Source organism: Eufriesea mexicana, unplaced genomic scaffold, assembly GCF_001483705.2.
Source record: "Eufriesea mexicana isolate 0111107269 unplaced genomic scaffold, ASM148370v2 scaffold956, whole genome shotgun sequence".
Classification (NCBI taxonomy): Eukaryota; Metazoa; Arthropoda; class Insecta; order Hymenoptera; family Apidae; genus Eufriesea; species Eufriesea mexicana.
This window is the reverse complement of record NW_016909085.1, coordinates 297382-319145: the sequence shown is the minus strand read 5'-3', so window position 1 is coordinate 319145 and position 21764 is coordinate 297382. Positions and strand designations below refer to the sequence as shown.

Below are 21764 nucleotides of genomic sequence, written 5' to 3'. Positions count from 1 at the left end.
ATCCGTGTTAATTGGAACGAAAAGTCGTTTCTCGATTGAAACGGATGCTCGAATTATCCGAATCTACGTCGATAAAGCTTTATCGTCGCGATGGCGGTTCACGAGAACGGAGATAGGGTAAAAAGGCAAGAGCGAAGGATTGGATTAACTGAAGCGAAAATATCGAGATTAATAGTATCGAAACTGAAGAGTCTTTATCGTATCATGGCATTTAATAAATGTATCTGAAAGCACGCTTGATCTTTATTAACCTTAAAATAATCGAGGCGAAGAAGCGATCAAATGGCACGGAAATCCGAGCGAATGGTCCCACGGAGTGAGAGTAAAATTTTTAGAGAAGAAGGAAAATTCGCCAATCCTCTTTACAGACTCACCAATTTGTTCGCGATCGATCAGTATGTTCGTTTATGTGATTTATATTTAACGAGCCACGAACACGATGAACCTCGTGTATTCAAGCGCAGTGTTCAATTGTCGTTACGACCATGAATATCAGAGGCAACCCTTTTGTATATATCTACCGTGTCCTTTTTAAAGACACACACTCTCGTCACGGTTCGAAACGAGCTTACGAGATTTTTGCAAACTTGTCAGAATTGTACGCCGGTTTACATACACGATTCAATTAGTGGAACTTCAAACGAACGAACGAATAAAGATTTGTGTTCACGAATCATTTCTGTTCCATTCATTTCCACGAATGGCCGAGATTAAAATGTTTTTGAGGTTACTCGGTGCTTCCCACCCACCGTCCCATGTCCCTGGCTATCAGCGATTTGCCGCTGGGAAATGGCGGAAACGGGGAAAAGGTCATCGATTGGAATCTGCTGAAATTGATGGAGTATTCATATCGATATTGCAGACTATAATTAGCGCGCAGCATCAACGCTACTTCATTTATTTATTTGGTTACACGATAGCTGAAAAGGTTCTCCTTTTTATTCAAATATCCCCGATTATTCTCGCGCGCTCTCTCTCTCACGCGCTATGGTTTTTAATTATTTATTAAAACGTTACGTGCCTCGCCTTCGTCATATGGATTTTCGTTTTATGCATGTAGCTACCAACGCGATATCGGCTAAAACGCATATTTTTCCCTGATAATTTTAAATAAATATTTAATTATTTAAAGGATTCCCTTTCCTGGATAATTTTTTCGCCAACGTGTTTTCGATTTATTATTCGCTACGTGATTGAACGCAATCAAATTTCGAATATGCATTTCGTAAACGATTAATTGCTGTTTGGGATTCGTGGCACAGGATATCTTGTAATTATCGTAGTAGCAATTAGTTGTGGGAAAACATTGAAGATGCTGCAGCTAATCGTAATTGTTTACACAGTTTATTGTAATGTCAATTATATACAAATTTAAAATTACGTCCAGTGCTTCTACGCTGACACACCATCTCGTTACTCGACACAAGTGCAGTTACAATCGGATTCCTCGTTTCTTCGTCGTTTTCAAACACCACAAAATTTTCGCCATAAACGACTCGACGAACCACTAAGTTAAATTATTCATTATTTACAGTCTAAACCCATTCCCCGTTCATACAATTCGCCCATGCTTCTTTAGAACGTTCCACGCAATGACGCTCTAAAAAAATTGGACTAAAAACAACGCGTTCCCCTTATTTCTTCCTGATCGAACCGCAACTGTACACACGATCGACGATTTCTCGTTTCGTATCGATCGCCGTCGAAGCATCCACGCTTCGTATTGACTCGCGTCCAAAGCTAAAAGTGTCGTTTCCGACCGTTTGGCAGTATGCTGTTCTTTAGTGTTAACGACAAATCATCTATCGTAAGCTGATCTCGCTTCTTCAACCCCATTTTTCACGTCAGTAAAAAAAGAACCATCTTATGGCGCCGTTCGACTCGAGATCTCAGTTGCATCGTGTCATCGGTGGCCTCTTTCTTTCGTATCTTCGTTTGTTTATCTTTATTTTTCCCCCATTTTCTTTTCTTTACACGGTATCTTGTTTTATTTGAGCATCTAGGCCGATCGACACTACTTCCAGCTCCTTGAATTTCGCCACACGAGCCCCCACTTTCCGTGGCAGTGACTGAGCGCGGATAATCGAGCAATCGATTCGAGGCTCTTCTGTTTCTTCCTCTCGCGAGACGGCCGAAGGTACTTCAACTAATTTACTCTAACAAAAGAAGAATGGAAGTTTCGTGGACCGCTGGAAGTGCCGTCGATGATGCAAGCGGATCTTATTCGAAGTTCTAACGCTTCTACGAAGAAGGAATCGGACGTACGAGCCCTCGGAGCGGAAGTGTCTGATCGAGGGAACCGATCTACGGATCAACCCGACTGGCTCGTACACGGATTCTTTCTCTTTGATATCGAAGTGAATGTCAGAAACAGAATGCTTCATCTCCTCGCGGTTTTAATTGCGCATCTTTCGCCTTGGCATTTAACAGAATTCGTCGATAACGTTCAATTCCTCGATAAGAAAGAAGAAGGTGTTCTCTGGAGCGTAAAAATGTTGGGAAAGACGGGAAGAAATGATCGTTTGGGAAATGATAATTCCGAGAAATCGATTGAGCGATCATCGGGAAACGATTCCAACGTTTCCCCGAGCATCAAAGATTCTACTAAGACATTGTTATTATATATCGAAGACTATACGATTTTTCGGCAGTTGGTCGCATGATTTTCTCCCTTCTCTTTATTTCTCAGAGGAAGTAGAAAAGGATAACGGGTCAGACACTTTCACGAGTGTCCCTCTCTATCGTACACTCGCGAGACTTTAGATTCGCGAACGATCTCGTCGAAGAGGCTTGGAGCAGTTTTGTCAGCAACAAGCATCATCGAACGTTCGTTCTCAAGGATTTCGAGAGAAATCTTCGAGAAGATAGTCGATTTCGATAATTCCGATCTCGTTCCTCGCATTGCCGCGAATTAACACCGTTGCTTCTACCGATTACAAAGAAATGATTTAGAACCGTTTCGACGTCGCTTGACAGATCTCGCATGTAGAGGTATTATACAACGAATTCGATGTGCCTATCTTCTTTCCCAAGAACTGCCAAGAACTTCGCGACAAAGCTTCGGAACATTTTCCTCAAACGCTAAAAGTCACTTTCCACTTTATCCCCTTAACGGAATCCCTTATCCGAGCAAACAGCGCATCGGGAAGTCCAAAGAGCACACCCCACTTAAACTACCCTGAAACTTCACGCGACTATCAACCATTCGCAACAGTTCAGCAGCACTCGCCAAGTGCTCGTGGAGTCAAACCCTCAGTTCGTCCATCACTTGCTGTTGATGATTGTGGCCCTTCTTCAGTGTCCCGGTCCCGGTCATCGCCATGCTTTCCTGCTGCAGCTGATTCGGACTGATGATCAGGTTCTGTCCAGGCTTGCCAGGTTTCGTGTTCTTCGGCGGTGGCGGTGGCATAGGTACGTGGCAACTGTTGTTCTGCAAATCCGCGAATTCGGGCGGTGGGATGTGTTGAATATGGTGTCTCTCGGCAGTCTTGGTATCCAGATCTCCGCAAATATTGTTAGGCATCTGTCCGTTTTCCTGTCGCTTCTTCGAACAGTTGTGCTGGTTGCTCTTGTCGCGTTGATAGTAAACACCCGCGAAAATTAGAACGTTCAGGATCAGCAGGCTACACCCGATCGCTATCGTTACGCTGAGGGCCGTGGAGTAAGCCGCGAAGCCGTCTTCCGGTTGGGCTGTTGAATCCTCGAAAGCCAATTCGCTCGGTATCGCTGTCGAGACGTTCAGCGTCCTTTCCGCGAGCGTCACTTCCGCCGTGGTCATCCTGGTGGTCGTTGGTATCCTCTGGATGAACCTGGGTGGCACCTGCAATAAACGTTAAATCCGCATAGAACGTGCTTTAGACGGATGCAGAGCGGGCTTTAGCGGGATAATAGAATAGAAGAGAAGATCTCGCTGGAAAAGTGGAAGAAATTTAGAAGAAAGGTAGAAGAAATGCAAGAGAAATTCGTTGAGAGGGAAGGTTAAGCCAGCGAAGAGAAGGACGAAGGTACCTGTTCAGTATCAAGAAGATGATGCGATCTAGGAACATCGTCGGAACCAGGCTTATGGAGGTCGGGCACGAGGTTCAGCCAAAACGAGAGTCTGTGCGCCCTGTAGTGGTTCTTCAGCTTCGACTTGAGGTCTGGAAACACGGATGAAGTCTCAGCCGGGTCAGCGGAAGCGAGGGGAGGGTACTAGTAGGCAGAGACGAAGAAAGAAGACGGCGCTTTTCAGAGGGAACGAGCGAGCAACTGCAACCTACTCGCACGATAACCTCGAAAGGCTGCCTTTCCAGCGGAGCCCTTTCATATTAACAGCAGGGTAATTAATTATTGTCGCGTGGTAATCTCATAGAGAAGGCAGCTTCGTTAGTCAGTGCGCCTCAAAGTTCCAGTACTCACTCAGTGACGGCCATAGAACGGCAGAATCAGACAGTTGCCTCTTAGGCCGGCTGTGCGTCGACTTTTCTACTCGCAGTTACGCCGTGGCATAGTTTGAGCCACACTGCGCTCTACTACCAGCGAACTTTGCTGCGCTAACACCGTGTTCCTCTCGGCTTGACGATACCCTTCCTCTGGCTGCCCCTTTTTGCTGCACTCGTTGCAGCGAGACGCGTTGAAGAGAGATCGCAGTCAGAGACTAACGCGACACTCGGAATCTCGCGTTTCGCCATTTTCGCGAAACCATGATGCGACGAAATTGATTTCCACCGAACGGAAAATCTTTCCGCGAGACTCGATTCCCGCTCAAGCTCTCCGTATTTTCCATTATTCGTTTCTCCCCTATCGCGAATATCGCGGAACGCGTTACACGTATCTGCAACGAGCAACGCCCTACTCCGAGTTCCATTTGCTCTCCGTCCCCGCCATTCTTTTACATCTGTCCGTTTACCAGTTGTAAAGGGGAAACAAACGGTGGCCAAGAACGCGCGGAAACGGCCAAGATTCGAATCTGTTAAAAGAGGGTAGACTCCTCGAGGAAAGCAGTTTCCCTCGGCGTTGCGTTCGAACGTCGCGACGCGGCATCTAAGAGAAGAAACGGCAAGCGGAGGAGCAGTTTCATACGGTCAAACTCTTATTCTACTTGCACGATGGAAAACGAGAATTATGCAAATAAATTTTCGCTGATCCGCTTAGTTACACGTACGAGACGCGTGGCAGACCTGCAAGACTACGCTCATTATACACGCCTCACAGACTAATCGGATTAAATAATAGCTCCTCGGTTCCACGGTCGCGAAACGAATCGCTGGGATTTGCTCGAGTGGAGAAAACGAGCTACTCGAAATCGTTTTTTCCGTTCGTTTCATTCGGCAGTTTTCCACGGAGAGGCTCGAACCTCCTTAACGAGAAACGTTTACTCCGTCCCTGAACGGGTTAATGTCTTCTCCGGGACTCGAGGTTCGAGCTGACGCGGAATTCTGAAAACCCAGGCTAATTGGAAACTCTAGCGAGCTGGGATTACGAGGGGGAATTAGAATCCGTGGGAATCGAACACTTTCCGGGATAGCGAGTCATGCAACGCGGATTTCCTCACAATTTCGAATCATCCAGCCGCGGCAACTCGAGCCCTCGGCGATTAAACGTTCCGGAAAATTCGAATCGCCGCGTATCGACAACACCGACCGCGCTCGTTGTAAATCGCGATATCGCGCAAATGGAACGCCTCTTTTTCTAACTTTTCGCAAGGGTTCCTGAACGGGGAAAGATCCTCCATCTCGATTTCGAGTGCCCGCGCGAGTGGCGCTCGACGGGAAAATTTTGGGGAAACTCAATTTCAGCCTCACCTATGCTCAGGTATTTCTTGTGCACCGTTTCGTAAGCGCTCCAATCGATGTTCTTCAACTTCGTTCTCTCGGGTCTGAGCAGCGCGACGTCCGGTGTTCCTTCGTTCGGATTTCTGTTGGCGTATACACAGGTCGGTCGTTAATTTCTCGTTTGGACACTAGCAACGGCCGGGGTTCTCACCGCGAAATTACTATTTCACGACTCACCCGGTGCGTGCAAAGTTCGTCAGATAGAGTATCACGCTCTCGGACAGGGCGACCTCGGCCCTCGTGTAATTCTTCGGCCAATGGGACAGGCCGCCCACCAGAGGTGCCCCGAAAAAATACGGCAGATCCTCGCCGTGGATGCAGCCTGGTCTCTGCGAATAAAATACTCGTGAAACTTACTTTTTCTACGGTATCCTGTTACACCGTGTGTTACCATTATTCTATCGTATTATATTACATTTTGCACCGTATTAATCTCCTCTGGAAATTAAAAGAGAATCCAGTATGTCGAAACGAAGATTTTCTTCGTAAAATTCGGCAGAATTCGACCGAGGAAGATCAAAGATTATTCTTCCTCCTGGATTCATAGAAGGAACGAGTGGTGTTCGTAAAGCAAATTTGTCTGGAGGTATCGTTGGTATTTTAACGCGTTGGAAGAGAAAGGCTTTTCCTTAGCCGCGTATAGGGATCGAGAGAGGAACGAGTGCGATATGATATGTGCTCGAATAGCTCGGTTTCGAGATTGCTCTGGCCCTTTGGTCGCTCGACTCGACCGTGGAGGAAGCAATTGCTGTCCTTTGCAAACTCTTCGTTGCCCACTGCGACCGATCGTTCGGTCGTCCCAGGGAAAAGAAACGTCTTCTACTTTCCATCTCTCTGTTTTCCCGGAGAATCGATAAGCTCGCGATCTTCTATTTACTCGCTCACCGTTCGTCGGAAAATTGTCCACGATTTTCTCCATCTCCCTATTGCCTCGTCAAATTCGCAGACATTTGCCGAAAAATTATTTTCACCAATTTCCCAGGAATTCGCAAAGAGACGGGAAACGCGTAACGCGACGTTTAATTTCATTCGGTAGGAGAGCACGAGGTAGTAGCCTGTCGAAATAACACGTGGAAACAAGAGTATCGTCATAAAGCGGAAGTATCGTGCTCGCGTGACAAATACTCCGAGACTTAATTTCGCACGGGTCGTTTGCAGCATAAATACCGTCTCCCCCTGAGGCAGCGAGGGAGAAATTAACCGACATGTTAAAAATAGGAGCAACGGCGTAGTAGTGCGCGCGAAATGCGTGGTTTCCGTAAGAAATCGTGGAATTTTCAGCGTCATTTCCGGTCGATGAAGTGTGCCTAACGCGGTCGAAGATATTAAGACGAATATCCAATTGGCAAACAGAGCGACGGTTGTTTCGTGTATTCTCGGCAGTGGTTTTCCCTCGATCGGATGGATTTTTGGGTCGAGAGGCTCGGAAGCGGAGGAATAAAGACGATTCGTCTGGTCGAGATCGAAACTTGCAGGTTCGAAAGTTCCCTTTGAGCTCGCCGGAGTAATGGAGACCTTCTGCATCTTTTGTGGCGCCTCCGTTTCCTTCCTAATATTTTCCTTATCGATTCCCCTGCAAGCCTTTGTTGCCTTTTGAAAATCACGTAGTTCGTTGCACTCCAGCGGAACGGTTGCTTCTGCTTATTTTCAACTTTCCGACGAAACCACCCTCCGCGCTTCGTTCCAGGCACAAAGGAATCGTCGAACGCGTTTAGAGATCGTAGACGCGATCACGGGAATCACGGGTTCATCCCATACGCAATTACGCTTCGCAGCGGGTAAATATGCAACGAAAGATTCTTCCTTCAGCGACTGGCCAGATCGAATCGTCACCGTATTACGGATATCAATCACGCAATCTTCCGTCGTAGCAGCTGCTCCGCTAACTTTGCGTAACTTCCTCCTCGCTTCCGGGAAACTTGCCGGATGAACTTTTGCCCCCTAGGTAAGAAGATCTCGGGATCTTCTCGGCGAAGAGTTTTTGGCAAACAGGTACGCGCACGGTTCCGCTGGTCTGGAAATCCGCGAAGACAGATCGAATCGCGTATCTCTTCTCGCGACCTTCTCCGTTCTCTCAGCACAAGAAGCCCGCCGTTGTCGGGTAGTTTCGCGACCAGGCTTCTATTCTTTTCCTAGACGCCGTGCTTTTTCCTCGCAAACTCGACCCGTGTTATTAAATAATTTTACATTCCCTTTCTTCGCGCGCTTTCACGGGCCGGCTGCTGCTTAATTATGCCCCGAAACACCAGCCGCCTCTATTTGCCTTGCCGCTTTCATCATCGCCCGCCACTCTGTATTTTTTCGTCCGTTTTAATTACGAATCTCCATTGTTTATCTCCCTCAACGAGTTTTACCGGATTGAATTTTGTTCTTCAGCTTCCCTCACCCGCTGCCCCTTCTTCCATCCGCGCTCTCCACTTCCGCTTCTGCGAATCTCGTACCCTTTCGCACAGCCACGAACCGAGAACCTCCTCCACTCGTCCAGCTCCTTTCTTCCTTTCTTTCTTTCCTCTCCTCGACCAGGTGTAATCGATACGACCGACTGCCTGGTCTAGCCACCGCTGGACACCGCTGCTCCACGAACTGGCACGAAAACCAACCAGAGGAATCGTTTGTATTGTCTATTCGAGAACTCTGCAGCTTCCGGCAAGTTTCTCGTGTTTTCTGCGTCGGGAAACCGGAATTTTTATAACGGACATATTTCATACGGTTTATTTGCTTCCCTCCGCGAAAGGAGCTTCGAGAAGAACGCGGGGTTCTTTTGAATTTCCCCGAGACTCGATATAAGTCACGCCGATGGTATTAGTTCTTTTGTCAATTTTCTCTGCCGCAGCCCCTCAAACGCGCTCTTCGTTTCTTCCCAACCCTTCCATTCTTACCCCGTTCTTCGCATTTCCGTTTTGCATACGAATACCCTCCCCGTTGCCAACAATCGACTTCGTCCTTCGATTCGCGATTTCGCTCGCTCGCCGAACTACCCCTATTTTCATCCCCGTGGTCCGCGATAAACAATCGATGCATCGACATCCCCGTGGTGAATTTCGCTTTATAATTTAGAAACGTGCATTATGGGACAAAGCGTGGTAGCTGGACGGGAAGTCGGAGATTTTTTTCGGTACGGTTTATGGGATTATACCCAGGGGGCGCTGGGGTGCTCCTCTCCGTGGCTATCGCACGACCGGCTGAACGATGTGCAATCGATGATCTAAATTTAAATTTAAACACGCTCCCGGCTGCCTTTGATGTCCCCCTCCTCATAACGCGACAGTTTCGCACGTTTTTTGCCCTTTTTCTCGTTCTTCGGCTCTTTTATCTCGCGCTAAAAAGTTTGTTCCACTTAGCGGTCGACGGTCGTCCGGGCGAAAGCAATTTCCCAAGAATCACCGTCGTCTGATAAAGCTTTCGCTTTCTACGATGTTTCGATTACCCGTTTTGCTAGCGTCCACTGGTACTTCTCTTTACGACGAAATGCTCAGAGTTCTCCGAAATCGTCGATAGCAAAGATCGTCACGGTCTGGACTTTAATGGGGCACAAAACACCCCGTGCAGGATGACGAGACTCGAGTTGAAAATTCGCTTTGCTCCGATTTAATTTCGACGACGGTGTAAGTCTAATCGGATATTCGTGGTCATTTTAAGTTGTAATTGGCGATGGAAATTCGAACTGTGGCGAAGTGTCGGGTTCCGTTTACGCGACTAAAAGGATTACCTTTGCGTCGACGTGTGTCGCGATCCAATTAAAATGGCGACCAGTCTCCAGGTGCTTGTTAATGTTTCCTTGATTGACCCGATGTCTCGGGTTACGCCACCGGTCCTTACGATAATTAGGCTCATTGTCCTCGTTATCGTTAGCGTCCACGATGCCGAGTTACGTGCACGTGTTCTCGGATTTCCTCGTTGGTCGAGCCTTCGTTTTTCCTTCTCGCTTTTTAGACATTTTCACCGACCAAAGTTTCACTTTGTAAGCCAACCGAATTCTCCGACGAAGACGCCGCTTCTTTTAAATTCAGCAACTTCCAGCAGCATTTCCGCGAGCTAAAAATTTTGTTTTCTCGCCGGAAGTTAATTTCAGATTGGTCGGGTTAATAAAATCCGTCTAATTTTCCGTCCATCTTCCTACCGGAAAAGCGAAAAACGAATTGCACGTTCCGCGAAACCTGCGGCTATTAATATTCGCGAGTGAAATATTTAACGATGTTTGGCCGACGATTCTGAAATCAATGGTCGAACGAAGAGTGGAATCGCAGCCTCCCGTTTTCGCAATTTTCGCCGATTACTCGGACGATAACTCGGTGAATCGCAAATTATAAATGCAAATTGTTCGTCGTACCAGCATCGGACTTATTAATTATTCGTTACGGGAATCAATTAACGAATTATCGATCAATTTAAGCGTTCAATTTCAATATAACAATCAACCGTTTCCATTTCACTCTTTTATTTCCTGCTATTTTTAAGCTTCGAGCATTCGATCGTTCGATCTTCGAGGAAAATCGCTGGAGAAACGTTTCTTAGGAAATCCAGCATCGGCGATTGCTCAATAGCGGAACGTTTCGAGCGAAAATGATCGAGAAATTCTTTAGAACTTTTTAAATTCGTCCACTCGAACGTCGACAACTTTCTTCCCTTTCCTCCTCTCCCTGGGCTTCCTGTTTTCCACTTCCCTCTTTTAAACTCTTTAATCTTTTAAAATAATCTTTTCACGGCAGCAAAACGTCAAAGACCCTATTTAACAGTCAAACGTTCGCGAGTCGGAAAATCTCGAAGCTTTTACAAACCTCGGAAGCTCGCTCTGTTTTTTCCATATTTTTGGATAGCTTTTCAGCACGGTTCTCTAGAGAGCACAGAGATTGTGGTACTTCCGGTAATGATAGCGATAATTTCGATATTTCGTATCGATGGTTTTCCTTTTATTTTCCTGGCCTCGACTTCTTCATTTCCGACTTCCTCGACTCCCGGTCAGAGCGTGATCGTTTGTGCTCGAACACGCGTGTTTCACGCGTGCAGGCTTTAGAATTTTTCAGCGTGTTTCCCCTCAATTACTGCACCCCTTTAAGCCATCTCTGTGTGTACACGCGCAATTGGCAAACGGAAGTTTAATCTAAATTCCGCTGCCACTCTGTCTTTACACAGGTTCGCTTTGACGACGACTCGTACATAGAGCTCCCTCTTTGCAAACTCGACACACGAGTAAGAGAAATTTTTCGCAGCGAAGGAAGGAAATCTGTCGTCCCTGAGCCTTTTAAAAACCTCGGTTCTTCGTCCGTATAGGGAAATATGGCCGAGATAGGGAAGATAAATGCGAGACGTTAAAACGGTTTCTATTCGCAATTCCCCGCGAGGTCTTACGAGTTTCTTGATTTTAATTAATCGAACGTTTGCTAATGGAACGTTCCTCCGGGGTGTACAACATCGCGATGATCGATCGATGGGCGCTTCGTTTTACCAATTGTTGGAATTCTATCGGCGAAACGGGTTTCGAGGCGGGTTCGTTGAATATTAATCTTTCCCCGGTCGTAATTCTCTTTTTCCCCTTTTGCATTTACTAGAACGAAACCCACGAGGGCACGGGAACTGTCATTTCGATCATCGTTATAAATAACGACTACATACTTCCATTGGACTTCGATTTCCTGTAGGCGATTCCACGTTAAATATTTCCGTATTACACTTATATACGCGGAGCATGCTTCCCAATTTCGTTTAACGATTTCCACTTATTTCGACCGTATATCACGCACTTTTATATCGCTGTTTTTCTCACTCCGCGCGGACCCGGCCCTCCCCGTCTGACCAGAACGCGCCGCTTCTACTTGCGCACGGCCGCCATTCCAGATACGCCAACCCATGCATCTGCATTTATTTATCAACTTTCCCAACTATCGCCTACACGCGTGCATCACGATAATACGCCAAGCAATTTTCCGAACGTTACCAAGCTTTCCCACCGGTTTTCCGAAAGTCATTTCCCCCAGCGGCTTGCCGGCGTTCTTCGAAATTCTGGAAATCCGCTCCGAAATTAATTTCATTACCGGGCGTTGCACGGTTTCTCAGCAATTAACGTCGCCATATCGAACCGCGCGTTTCCTTTTTCAATTCCATTTAAATAACGATCGCCACCCCCCGCCACCACGGGCCTGGCATCTCTGTAATTGTTCGGGAAATTATCGGTAACGTTATCGAGCGGCGTTGATGATAACCGAGTATATCCGCGGCGAACCGAAACTCCGACCGGAAGCACGGAGTTCTAACGTGACACACAACCGATCTCCCGCGTCGCTGCACTCCCGTAATTTTACAATTTCCCCTCGCGCGTATCCGCTTCCTGCGCGAAGCGACGCGTCCAAGATATACACCGCGCGATGTACACGTGCATGCGGTAATAATATAATCGTACTCGGGAAATTCGCATCTCTCTCTCTCTCTCTCGCAGTTTCAAACTGTTCCTCCTCTCTCCTTTTCCCTCCGACCGGAGGGTGGGGCCAAGGATACAAGTTTCAGAAATCAGATACAGCTAATGGCGTCGGGGTTTACCGGGATGATCGAATATCCGACGCATTTACCTTAAACCAAGTTTCCTAATTTTCCAAACCCGTGGTTGAAGAATAATTCGAGAAATTTCCTTCCATTTTCCTTTTTTTTCTACGGAACGGAGTTTAAGGAATTTTCACTTCTATCAGAAAGGATTCGAATTTTTTTGCAGGAAAATAAATTTCAGACCACGAGGTTTCGAACTGGAGACAATTTCGTGGGAAGCAGGTACTTTATTCCTTTGACCACGTAGACGACGGATTAAGGCAGCCTTTTCTTTTTTAGATATATCGTACGTGTCTTTACGGGACATGCGAAACGGGTGGAACGTAATATCCCTATTTAATAATTTTGTAATAACGTTACGGATAGAAGATGTACGATTCAAAAGGGATCTTTTAATCTTTTAATGCGTATTTTGTTTATGTAACGCGTAACAAGGATTTTTCAATTTGCAAACATACTCGCTTTAATTTTCGTCCTCCGAAATGAAACGAGTTTCTCTACACGAAGCACCCACCGATGTCATTCACACGATTTCATTCCAGAAATCCTTCCATCGTTTTTTCTCCACCTGTTACCATCGCTTATTACTTTTTTCCCAGAACGTTATATTAGAGAGTGGGACGTACATGGTCGAAAAACTTTATCCATTGACGTTATTCTTCTGCTGGATATTACGTGTTCCTCAAGTGTGTATAACCAAAATGGAAAAATTAATCGCGGGGTGTGTCGAAAATTCTCCGTGTCGACGTCTGGCGCGTTTTGTCCGCAAAACGAGGTAATTAAATGGAAATTAAGCGGGATACTAATGAACTTTTGCACGAAAAATTTCATCTGGGACCACGGTTTCGTTAGGGACACGTACCTAGTGGTATCGTAAACCGGTGTCGTGAGTACATCCACCTTTTCAGAAGACTGCCACGAATTCTGGTCGACTCGATCCCTCGACGTTTCCTTCGCCTCGTTTTCAGAGGACTACCAGTAATTTTTCTCGCGCCGAGACAGAAAGAATTTCAGCTTTCGTGATTAACCGTGTTTCCACGCGTGCCGAGAAAAATTTGTCCCAAGTAATTGCATAGCGCAGAAAATACGAGGAAATCGGCGTTGGAAGCAAGTTTGGCGTATTTCGAAAATATCGCAACAACAATTTTATGCCCGAAAGAACATATTGGCGTTGAAATTTTGCGCGGAAATTTGCCGCGCGTTGCATTTCCATTTTCATTAAAACAATTTCGCGACTTCGTTCTTTATTTATCCGTTTTTCGTGCGCGTTAATTTTTTTGGAAAGGCGAAATACCGTTAAGCGTTCTCGTTTGTTTCCGTCTGGAATAAAAAACCGCAATTTCGTCTCCTTTATTTTGATTTTATGACGTCCGTCAGCGGAGAAAAATTTATCAGGAAAAAATTGCCCAATTTAACTGGAAAAATAAATTTTATCTCATTTACATTACGTCCGTCCGGGGTTGTGCTTATGATAATGAATGAACTCTCCGGGTGGAACACGAAACCACCATTACAAAAGAAAAGCTCGCGTTCACCGTTTCAAAATACGATGCAGAACCATGCAAATTTCTTTAAAGTCGTTTCCTATGTTCCCCGAATAAAAAGCTAACTCGATACCTTTTCTTTAACGCCGTAAAATATTTCATATGCAAATTCGCGCGAGACAGCGGCGGGAAAGAACCGGTTCGACCTAACGAAGAGGAAGTTATGCGAAACAAAGGAGTTCGATCGAGTCGTTAAAGGAACGATATTTATCGATCAACGGTCTCGTTGGCCACGCGGGCACAATTTTTCCATGGTTCCGTGCTTCGCATCCCGACAATGGAAAACGTCTTTCACTTTACACCGGCTAAACTAGGAAACGTCATGGTGGAAACGGATGCGCGGCCTGAAGAATGGGATTTAAATTTGAATGAACGAGGAAGCACGGCGAATATGCGAAGAAATAGCGTAATGTATCATCGTTAGTAATAAAATATGCGCGATGTGGGTTAATGACTGCCTCCCTGATTGCATTACGCCACCATTTTGCCACCCTATCGTGGCTATCGTTTTACCAAAGACTTTGTTTAACCAGCGCATACCCTTCTCGCCACCTTTGCAAGGCGAAACCACGTGAACCTACCTGAGGATAATCTCCGAATTTTGTCTGATAATCGAACACGTAGAGGTAGGAGTTTCGATGAGACTGACTGTGAAGGTCCGCCGTTCTCGTAGCCGGTGCCACGGTGTTTGCATCCCCCAAAGCTTCCAAGGTTTCGTCTCTGGAAGACAAAAAAAGAGGACGTCTTCGTTCGAGCGTGGAACAAAGGCGTAGGTAGGTAGCACGCAAAGGCCGCGGAATGAAATGATAGTCGACAATTCGAACAGCTCTGCCAAGATTATACAACGGATTTCTCTTATATCCGCGCCGTTCGTCCATTGTGAATGGAGAATGACGCGAGTCGAGTTCCATGGGAATATTGCAATTTTGCGAGAAATTGCCTGCGAGACGGAGCGTAGTTTAATCTTTGCACTCACTTTATGTTCGCCGGATGTTGCACAGGCCGTTCCCAGTCGGTGTACTCGTTGATTATCGTCGCCAAGATCTCTGCCTGATGGTACGTGTACGTATTACGCACAAACTCCCGCAGGATTTTTGTTCTCCTGTCAGCCTCGATCCCGTATTGCGCGTCGTCCGCAGTCAAAGCGAAGTACGCCTCTGAACGGACCACTCCGATCATCAGATCGTACCTGGAAAGTCAACGGAACATTACCGTAGAACCGTTTCAAAGCAGCCACTCGTCGGGTAACTGCAGGCAAACAGCTTCGTTCAGTATATCGCGGCTGTGTTAATTATACGGATTTAATGGGATTTTGTTGACAGATCATAAGGATGTAAATAATTTTGCCTCATTACGTTGGGATTATTCATATTTACGTATCATTTCCAACACGAACGACGTGGCAAATATTCCACGGTGGCAAATACGTTAATATCCGTACACAGATTCGGAAATTCCTCTTCCGGGCAATTACCGAGCAAGATTCCACGGAAATATCGTGAAAAATTTCTTCACGGATCAACGCGAATTTCCTCTCGTTACGAGACCATTCACCGGCTGGTTTTCAGAAATTTTTTCACCTTCACCGACAAATATCGCGAATCGAGAGTGTGTCGTTTCACCGATGAAAGGAAGAAAGGGTGACAGGGGGTAAGGGTTGAACCGTTGGCTGAACTAATCGCGAGCATCGACCTCGGTTAGCTAGACGGGTATATTCTTTGGTCTACCACGGAGGAGGATTCGTTTGAAACTTAATGCTTCGGTGGAAACAAAGTATACACGTGTGTATAGAAGTGGAGCGCACTTTTCTCGACACTCGATCCTCCTCTTCATTAACCCGCGACATAATTACACACGCGAGCCAGCTTTTCCATCTCCGCGCGATTCCTCGGCAATGTTCGCCGATGAAAGAAGGAAATGGGGATGGCGGGAGAGAGGGAGAGGGAGAAAGAAAGGGAACGAGAGAGTCTCTATTCGAGACAAATTAACTCGAAGCATTCGCGGTGCTCTCGGTGAACCCGGGATATTCAACAGCATTCACAGGAACGTCGACGCAAAGAAACGTGGCTCGTTCCAACGATTCCCATTCCCTTTAACGTCGTCGTTACGCGTCTGCTGGCGTAAAACCCCCGCAAGACCGTTTATTTATCGCGGGACGCAGGGCTGAAGGGGCTGCAGCGAAGGGCTGCCGCTTCGTGCAACGAGAATGGAACACGAGTGAAAGAACGAAAGGCACGAACGTTGGAAAGAAACGCGGTGACAAAGGGGAACAAAGGCTGATCGCGACAAAGGACGAAATACGGTGGACTGGTTGATGAGGGAAATTCGATGATGCCGGGATTTCCCTGTCTCTAACGCCGTTCTTTATCCCGATACTATTTTAGGGAAACCCGTAAAAGACACTTTTTACTTTGACGGATTGGATATTTGTATGATCGTGAAATACTTTTAGATTACTCTTTTCAATTTCCCCTTATTTCTCGCACTTGCACGCCGTCGGATACGCGAGTACTTACAACGAATATTCGCAAAAATTGCAGCGTCAAGGGAACTCGAACCGAGAGCATTTTAAATGGAAACCAGAAACGCTACTCCGCCATCCGAGTTACGTCGTTATGTCACTCGATGCGGCCAAATTTGACGCTTCCTTCGAGCTCCTTTGTCAGCCACGGCCCCTTCGATTTTTCCAAGCAAACGATTCCTCCTTCGCGGCAACTAATCGACCACCGTTGCCTCCCGTTCCCGCGGGCTGATCGCGAAATTAACTCCCGCACGGCGTTTAGCTTTTCGCGTTTCGTTATCCGCTGTCGGAAGCCTTTGTTCCCGCTTCGTCCGGCCAGCGAAAACATTTTTCCGCCGCGGTGCGCCGCTCCATAAACACTCGTATCCTCGCTCGCCGCGTTGGCTCGCTAAACGCGATGCAATTGTTAAATTACTTCGGCCAGCGGAATAGCGTTTCCATGGACGGCCGTCCGTGAAACTACGCGACAAAGGGAAAACCCGTCGCCCGGCCGTGGCAACGAAAACTTCTAAGAGGAAACTCGAGTAATTAAAAATACTGCACTTACGCGTGCTGCGGCAGGCGAGGAGGAAACAACGGACGACGAACGGGAGTGATCGTGGCTGAAAAACCGAATACGAACGATTTGAGCGGAAATTAAGAAACCGGGGAACCGAGTTTTCCGCGCGGTCGCCGAGAATGGCGGGGTCAGGGCAAACAAGGGTGGGTAGTCGGATGGTAAGATTGGAAGGAGAGGAAAATGCATTCGAATTATCGCGGTGAAAAGAAACTCGCGGAGCGTGCTGCCGTTTTTCAATTCGGACCAATAACGAGTTTCCAGGGAGATGAAAATGGCTGCAATTAACGAAACGGAAAACGTAACGCGGCGTCGGGGGAGGGCGCGAGGAGGGGGACGCGTAGAGGCGACCGCGGGGGAAATTATAAGCGCATCGAGCTAGGATACCTGTCGGAGGAATTGAAGAAAGCAGAGGGCACAGGCTGGACGAGCGAGCGACGAGCAAACGCGAGAAGTAGATGGTACGGAGGTAGAGATGAAAGAGGGAAAATAAAAAGGGGCAGAGATTTGCCAAGACAGCGAGACGTCGCGAGATAAAACGAGCGCAATGGAAAAAGAAGAGGAGAAACGCGAAGCACGTGCGAGTAAGAACGAGGGAAACAGTGGCGGAAAGAGGGTAAGGGAAGAAGAGAGCCGAGAAAGACGAGTCGTACTTGTTGGCCACAGTTCACGTGCCGAATAAGAGGGAGTCGCCACTTTTTCCTAGGGATTTCCCAGGTTAGTTAGCATGCTCCGTTTAGCCGCGTAACGAGACCCCTGTTTTGTTCCAATCTCACTTACGACACGACTGTTACATCCTGGACACGCATTCACGATTACCCCGAACGAGTTGAAATTTCGGATAAAACGAGTTGCCAAACAAGCATCTGCTGTATGAACTTTGGGACCGAATCCGTGGGCCTACGATCGAAAAGATCGTCGTGAAAGCTACCCTTGGAACGTGTACAAAGTTTCCCACGAAATTAGGTAATACCATTTTTCTTGGATTTTATTTCCACCATAGGATACTCGCGACTCAAGATTTCTCTAATTTTTCGATTTCGATCGTTCCAATTTTCTCGTTTATCGTATTTCACCGTTGCAACCGTTCGCTGGAGAAATACGGCGGAATGTTTGCGAGTTCTTGACGAGACGGAACGAAGCTGGATAGGTGGAAAATACGAGGACGGAAATGAAGGGGTCCGAACCGGAAGTACCTCGAGAGTTTTGCTACGACGTCCTTCCGCAGCAAGATGTTGTTCAGCGTATTGATCGTGTCCACCTGCAGGGTGAAGTCCTGATCGTCTGGATCGCCTGGATCAATCACGACTCCGTCTATGCTGGGTCCAAATGCGGGCGCGAATTCCAACCCTTTTACGGGCACCGAAACCAGCGCGTTCAGCGGCACCTCCCTCAGGCATCTCAGCAATGCCTGAGAATCACCTGCGGCCTGAACAAACAACCCATGTGAGTTTTTAATGGAACAGGTACTCGCATGCGAGTGCAGAGCACGAGCAAGCTTATTAATATGCATTTTAGGGGTTGTTCAGCTTGTAGTAATAAAGAAAAGATGGAAAAAGAGGAGCGAGGGTAACTTGTAATGCTCGTTAAATTTGAAATATTGGTAAACTATTATAATTTTCAAAAGTTTCTGTATAACGCTTTTATATTTGAATATCGTTAAAAATAATTATTCAACAAGAAACTGTTTAGAATTTTACGTTTATATATATATATATAATTTGCTTCTTTGCTTTCGTATTACAATAATAATATAATTCAAGTTCTTATTAATAGCAATTTATTGATAGTTGCATTAATAATTAATCAATAAACTTCATTTGTTGATATTCAACGATAATGTTGTCCATAGTAACGATATTAGCAATTCGCAGTAGCATACGGATAGTAATAGTTAATTATATTATACACACGAATAATAATCGTTAATGAAATTAATTAAACGAACAAATATATACTGCAATCACTCACGTCTCATGACGTATAATTAAAATTTTCCAACGGAAATATTTTATCTCATGCTGAAAGACATTTCTCGTAATTACTTCCGCTGCACGTTATTGAATTTCATTCATCCAAATTACTCCGAATTATTATATATCAAAACGGCTAATTCTCCGGACACATGTTGGTGACTCGCGTTTCGAAATTCTCGTATACCGAGTTCGTTACGAAAATATTTCCTGGAACGTTTAACTTCCGCACACGGGTTCCTCTCGTACACCGCGTTCCGTCGAGCTGAAACCAAAACATTGGAAATTTCTTGTGTTCATCGGACCGGAATAATTCGTAGGTTGTCGAGCCTCAGCCTCTACGACGTTCAAAATTTCAGTCTGTTTTGAAAGTCGTGGCGATAACACGTGTCGCTCTGTGCCTGCTGCGTGGTCCTTTGTTCGCGTAGACTCATCCTATTTTCTTACCATTTACGGTATATACTATAATCTTCTTATATATCTCGTATATCTATAACTTCTTTCGATTAATACGGAATTATTTAGTAACTTATCGGACATTATCATAACGTAATTAAGTAATATTTTTAACGTTTCCTGTTCCTCTTTATTTCATCGCGTTTTTCGAATTTAATTAATGCTTCATTTCGATACAAATTCGATTTCATATTAATCTATATATATATCAATATAAAATATAAATATCTATTAATTTTATATAATAATTTTTGTCTGTGCAGATAATTGGTCGATGCTGGAGATGGCTTCCATACCCACGCTAATTAGCAATCGACTCGATGGCTTTCTATGGTGATCTAATTACGTTTAATTTGGAAAGTATGCAATAGAGATAGATTTATACGAGATAAAATTAGATTAGAATTTAGTTATGTATAATCGGAAATAATTTAACGGTAATTTACGAGAATTTTTACGTTTTACTGCATTTCGGTCGTGAACAGTCTGTACCAGCGTCATCGTTTTACCGTTGTCGATAACTTTTATTATTTCCATGAAGGATTACATTACGTGTCCCGGGTTGAATGCAAGATTACATACGGTTTTTGCGTAATGCTATCGTTCTTATCACGCAATCTCGAATATTCATAAAACGCGACGTGATACGTTACCGGGTAGCATATTTCAAACTCCGATAACGAACATTCGCGGTATAACTCTTGCAAAAATCTGTTAGAATGTTCATAAATGTTTGGCAGTACTTGCATTAACGAAAAACAAATCACGCTAGCCGTTCCGGGGTACGCGGTAGTATTTTTCGAAACAAACGCTCGACGGGGGAAAGAAGACAAATATGCAAACAAATTAATTCGCGTTTTTTCCCTAGACCACCCTTCCTACTAACGAAGCTTTACTTCCAGGAAGTTCCTTTGGTCGCGTGCAATGCGACCGTAGAATCAGTGTTTGTTGCGTGAAAGTTTCGTGCGAGAAATTAGAGTCAGTGTTTGTTCGCCGATAGGAACTCGTACGGATCGGATCGATAGTCTTTTATTTTACTTTATTTTATAAACACGCATCACTTTCCGTTAAATATTCGTTTCCGGTATTAGAGCCAGTGTTTCCCTCGGGAGAACCCGACGAGGTGTCGCAGAAGCGAAAAACGTGAGTATATTTGCATATTATCTTTGCGGCTAATAATTATTGTTGGTTGAATTTATTATTGCGATAATCTTTTTCGATACTCAACGCTATGCTTCCAAGCAGAAATTGTAAGATTCCTCGTTTTGTTCACAGTTTTTGCAGCCAACGATATTTCCATGGAGTTCGTTGACCGATGCGTGACGACAGCCATTGCTGCGACGACCTCCGAGGCCATAGCAACACCGATGAAAATATTCTGTGCACCTAACGGTGAGTAACAAATATTTTTGTCCCTGTGGTCGCTCGAATAGAACAAAAGGTATTCGCAGGAATATACCGATCCGGGTATCTATTATGCGATTTTATTTATTCTCCTGTTTCAAGACTAATAATTAATTTCGATACAATATTAACCGTGGTATCGAATGCCGTACCATCTGTCCCGGCAATGTTCTTTTCTAAATCGCACACGTACCAGCTGAATTTTGAATATTTCTATATACATATCTCTAATTAATACTGAAATATGGACGTGCTTTCATCGTGTTTTGCGCACTGCTCACCAATTTTCGTGGGTTTATTCCGAGAAAATGGTACATAAATTTGGTGGTCGCGGTCGCGGTCGTGGTCGTGGTCGCGAGGGTTTTTGTACGCGAATCGAGGTTTCACGCGAACGTGTAAACAGTGATCGCTATGATGGTCGATTATACACTTGGAGCTTCTGCGATTTAAATTTCTACTTCGTGTCTTTGCGCTTTCGAGCAAAGAGGCTGTAGGTTGAAGAGGACTGGCTATTCGCTATACAAGAGAGTTGCTATTCGTGGCTTTTCATCCTCTAAATGAGAAATCATTCTTGTCAGTGCTTTCTCGCTATAGTCGTTAGTATCGGTGGTAATAATTGCAGAAATTTTTGGTTCTCGATCAATCTACGCGTGGGTCCATCGCGAAGTTCATACGAAGGATATCGTGTCGTTGTTATTAAAGTTCCTCACGATTATCCGCGGGTCGAGCAAAGACTGTAGAGTAGTTTAAACTTTGCGATTTGAATTAGAGTTGTAAAAAGGTAACGGCGGAGAACGCTGTAAATCCTTATTGTAGCCACCCGTGGCAAGACATCGCGATCGAGTTTAGCATTTTCCATTATGAATCTCCGAAACGTGGAAATTCGTGGGGCTTTTTCTCCTGGCAAGTAAACTCGCAAAGATGTGCCGGTAAGAGGAAAACTAAAGGGAAATCTGTAGG

The 21764-nt window shown here is 45.5% G+C and overlaps 1 protein-coding gene across 1 annotated transcript in view; it reads right to left on the bottom strand.

The window, feature by feature from the left end:
• Positions 1–3244: 3244 nt before the first annotated feature.
• The window catches only part of LOC108547153 (neuroligin-1), a 40755-nt gene continuing 22235 nt past the window's right edge, over positions 3245–21764 (bottom strand). Inside the window, exons 4-10 of the mRNA XM_017899542.1 lie at positions 18168–18400; positions 14871–15083; positions 14476–14614; positions 5991–6142; positions 5784–5896; positions 4009–4139; positions 3245–3820 (exon numbers count right to left, since the gene is read on the bottom strand). Of these exons, the coding sequence (XP_017755031.1) occupies positions 3245–3820; positions 4009–4139; positions 5784–5896; positions 5991–6142; positions 14476–14614; positions 14871–15083; positions 18168–18400 (1557 nt within the window). The remainder of the gene's footprint in view (positions 3821–4008; positions 4140–5783; positions 5897–5990; positions 6143–14475; positions 14615–14870; positions 15084–18167; positions 18401–21764) is intronic.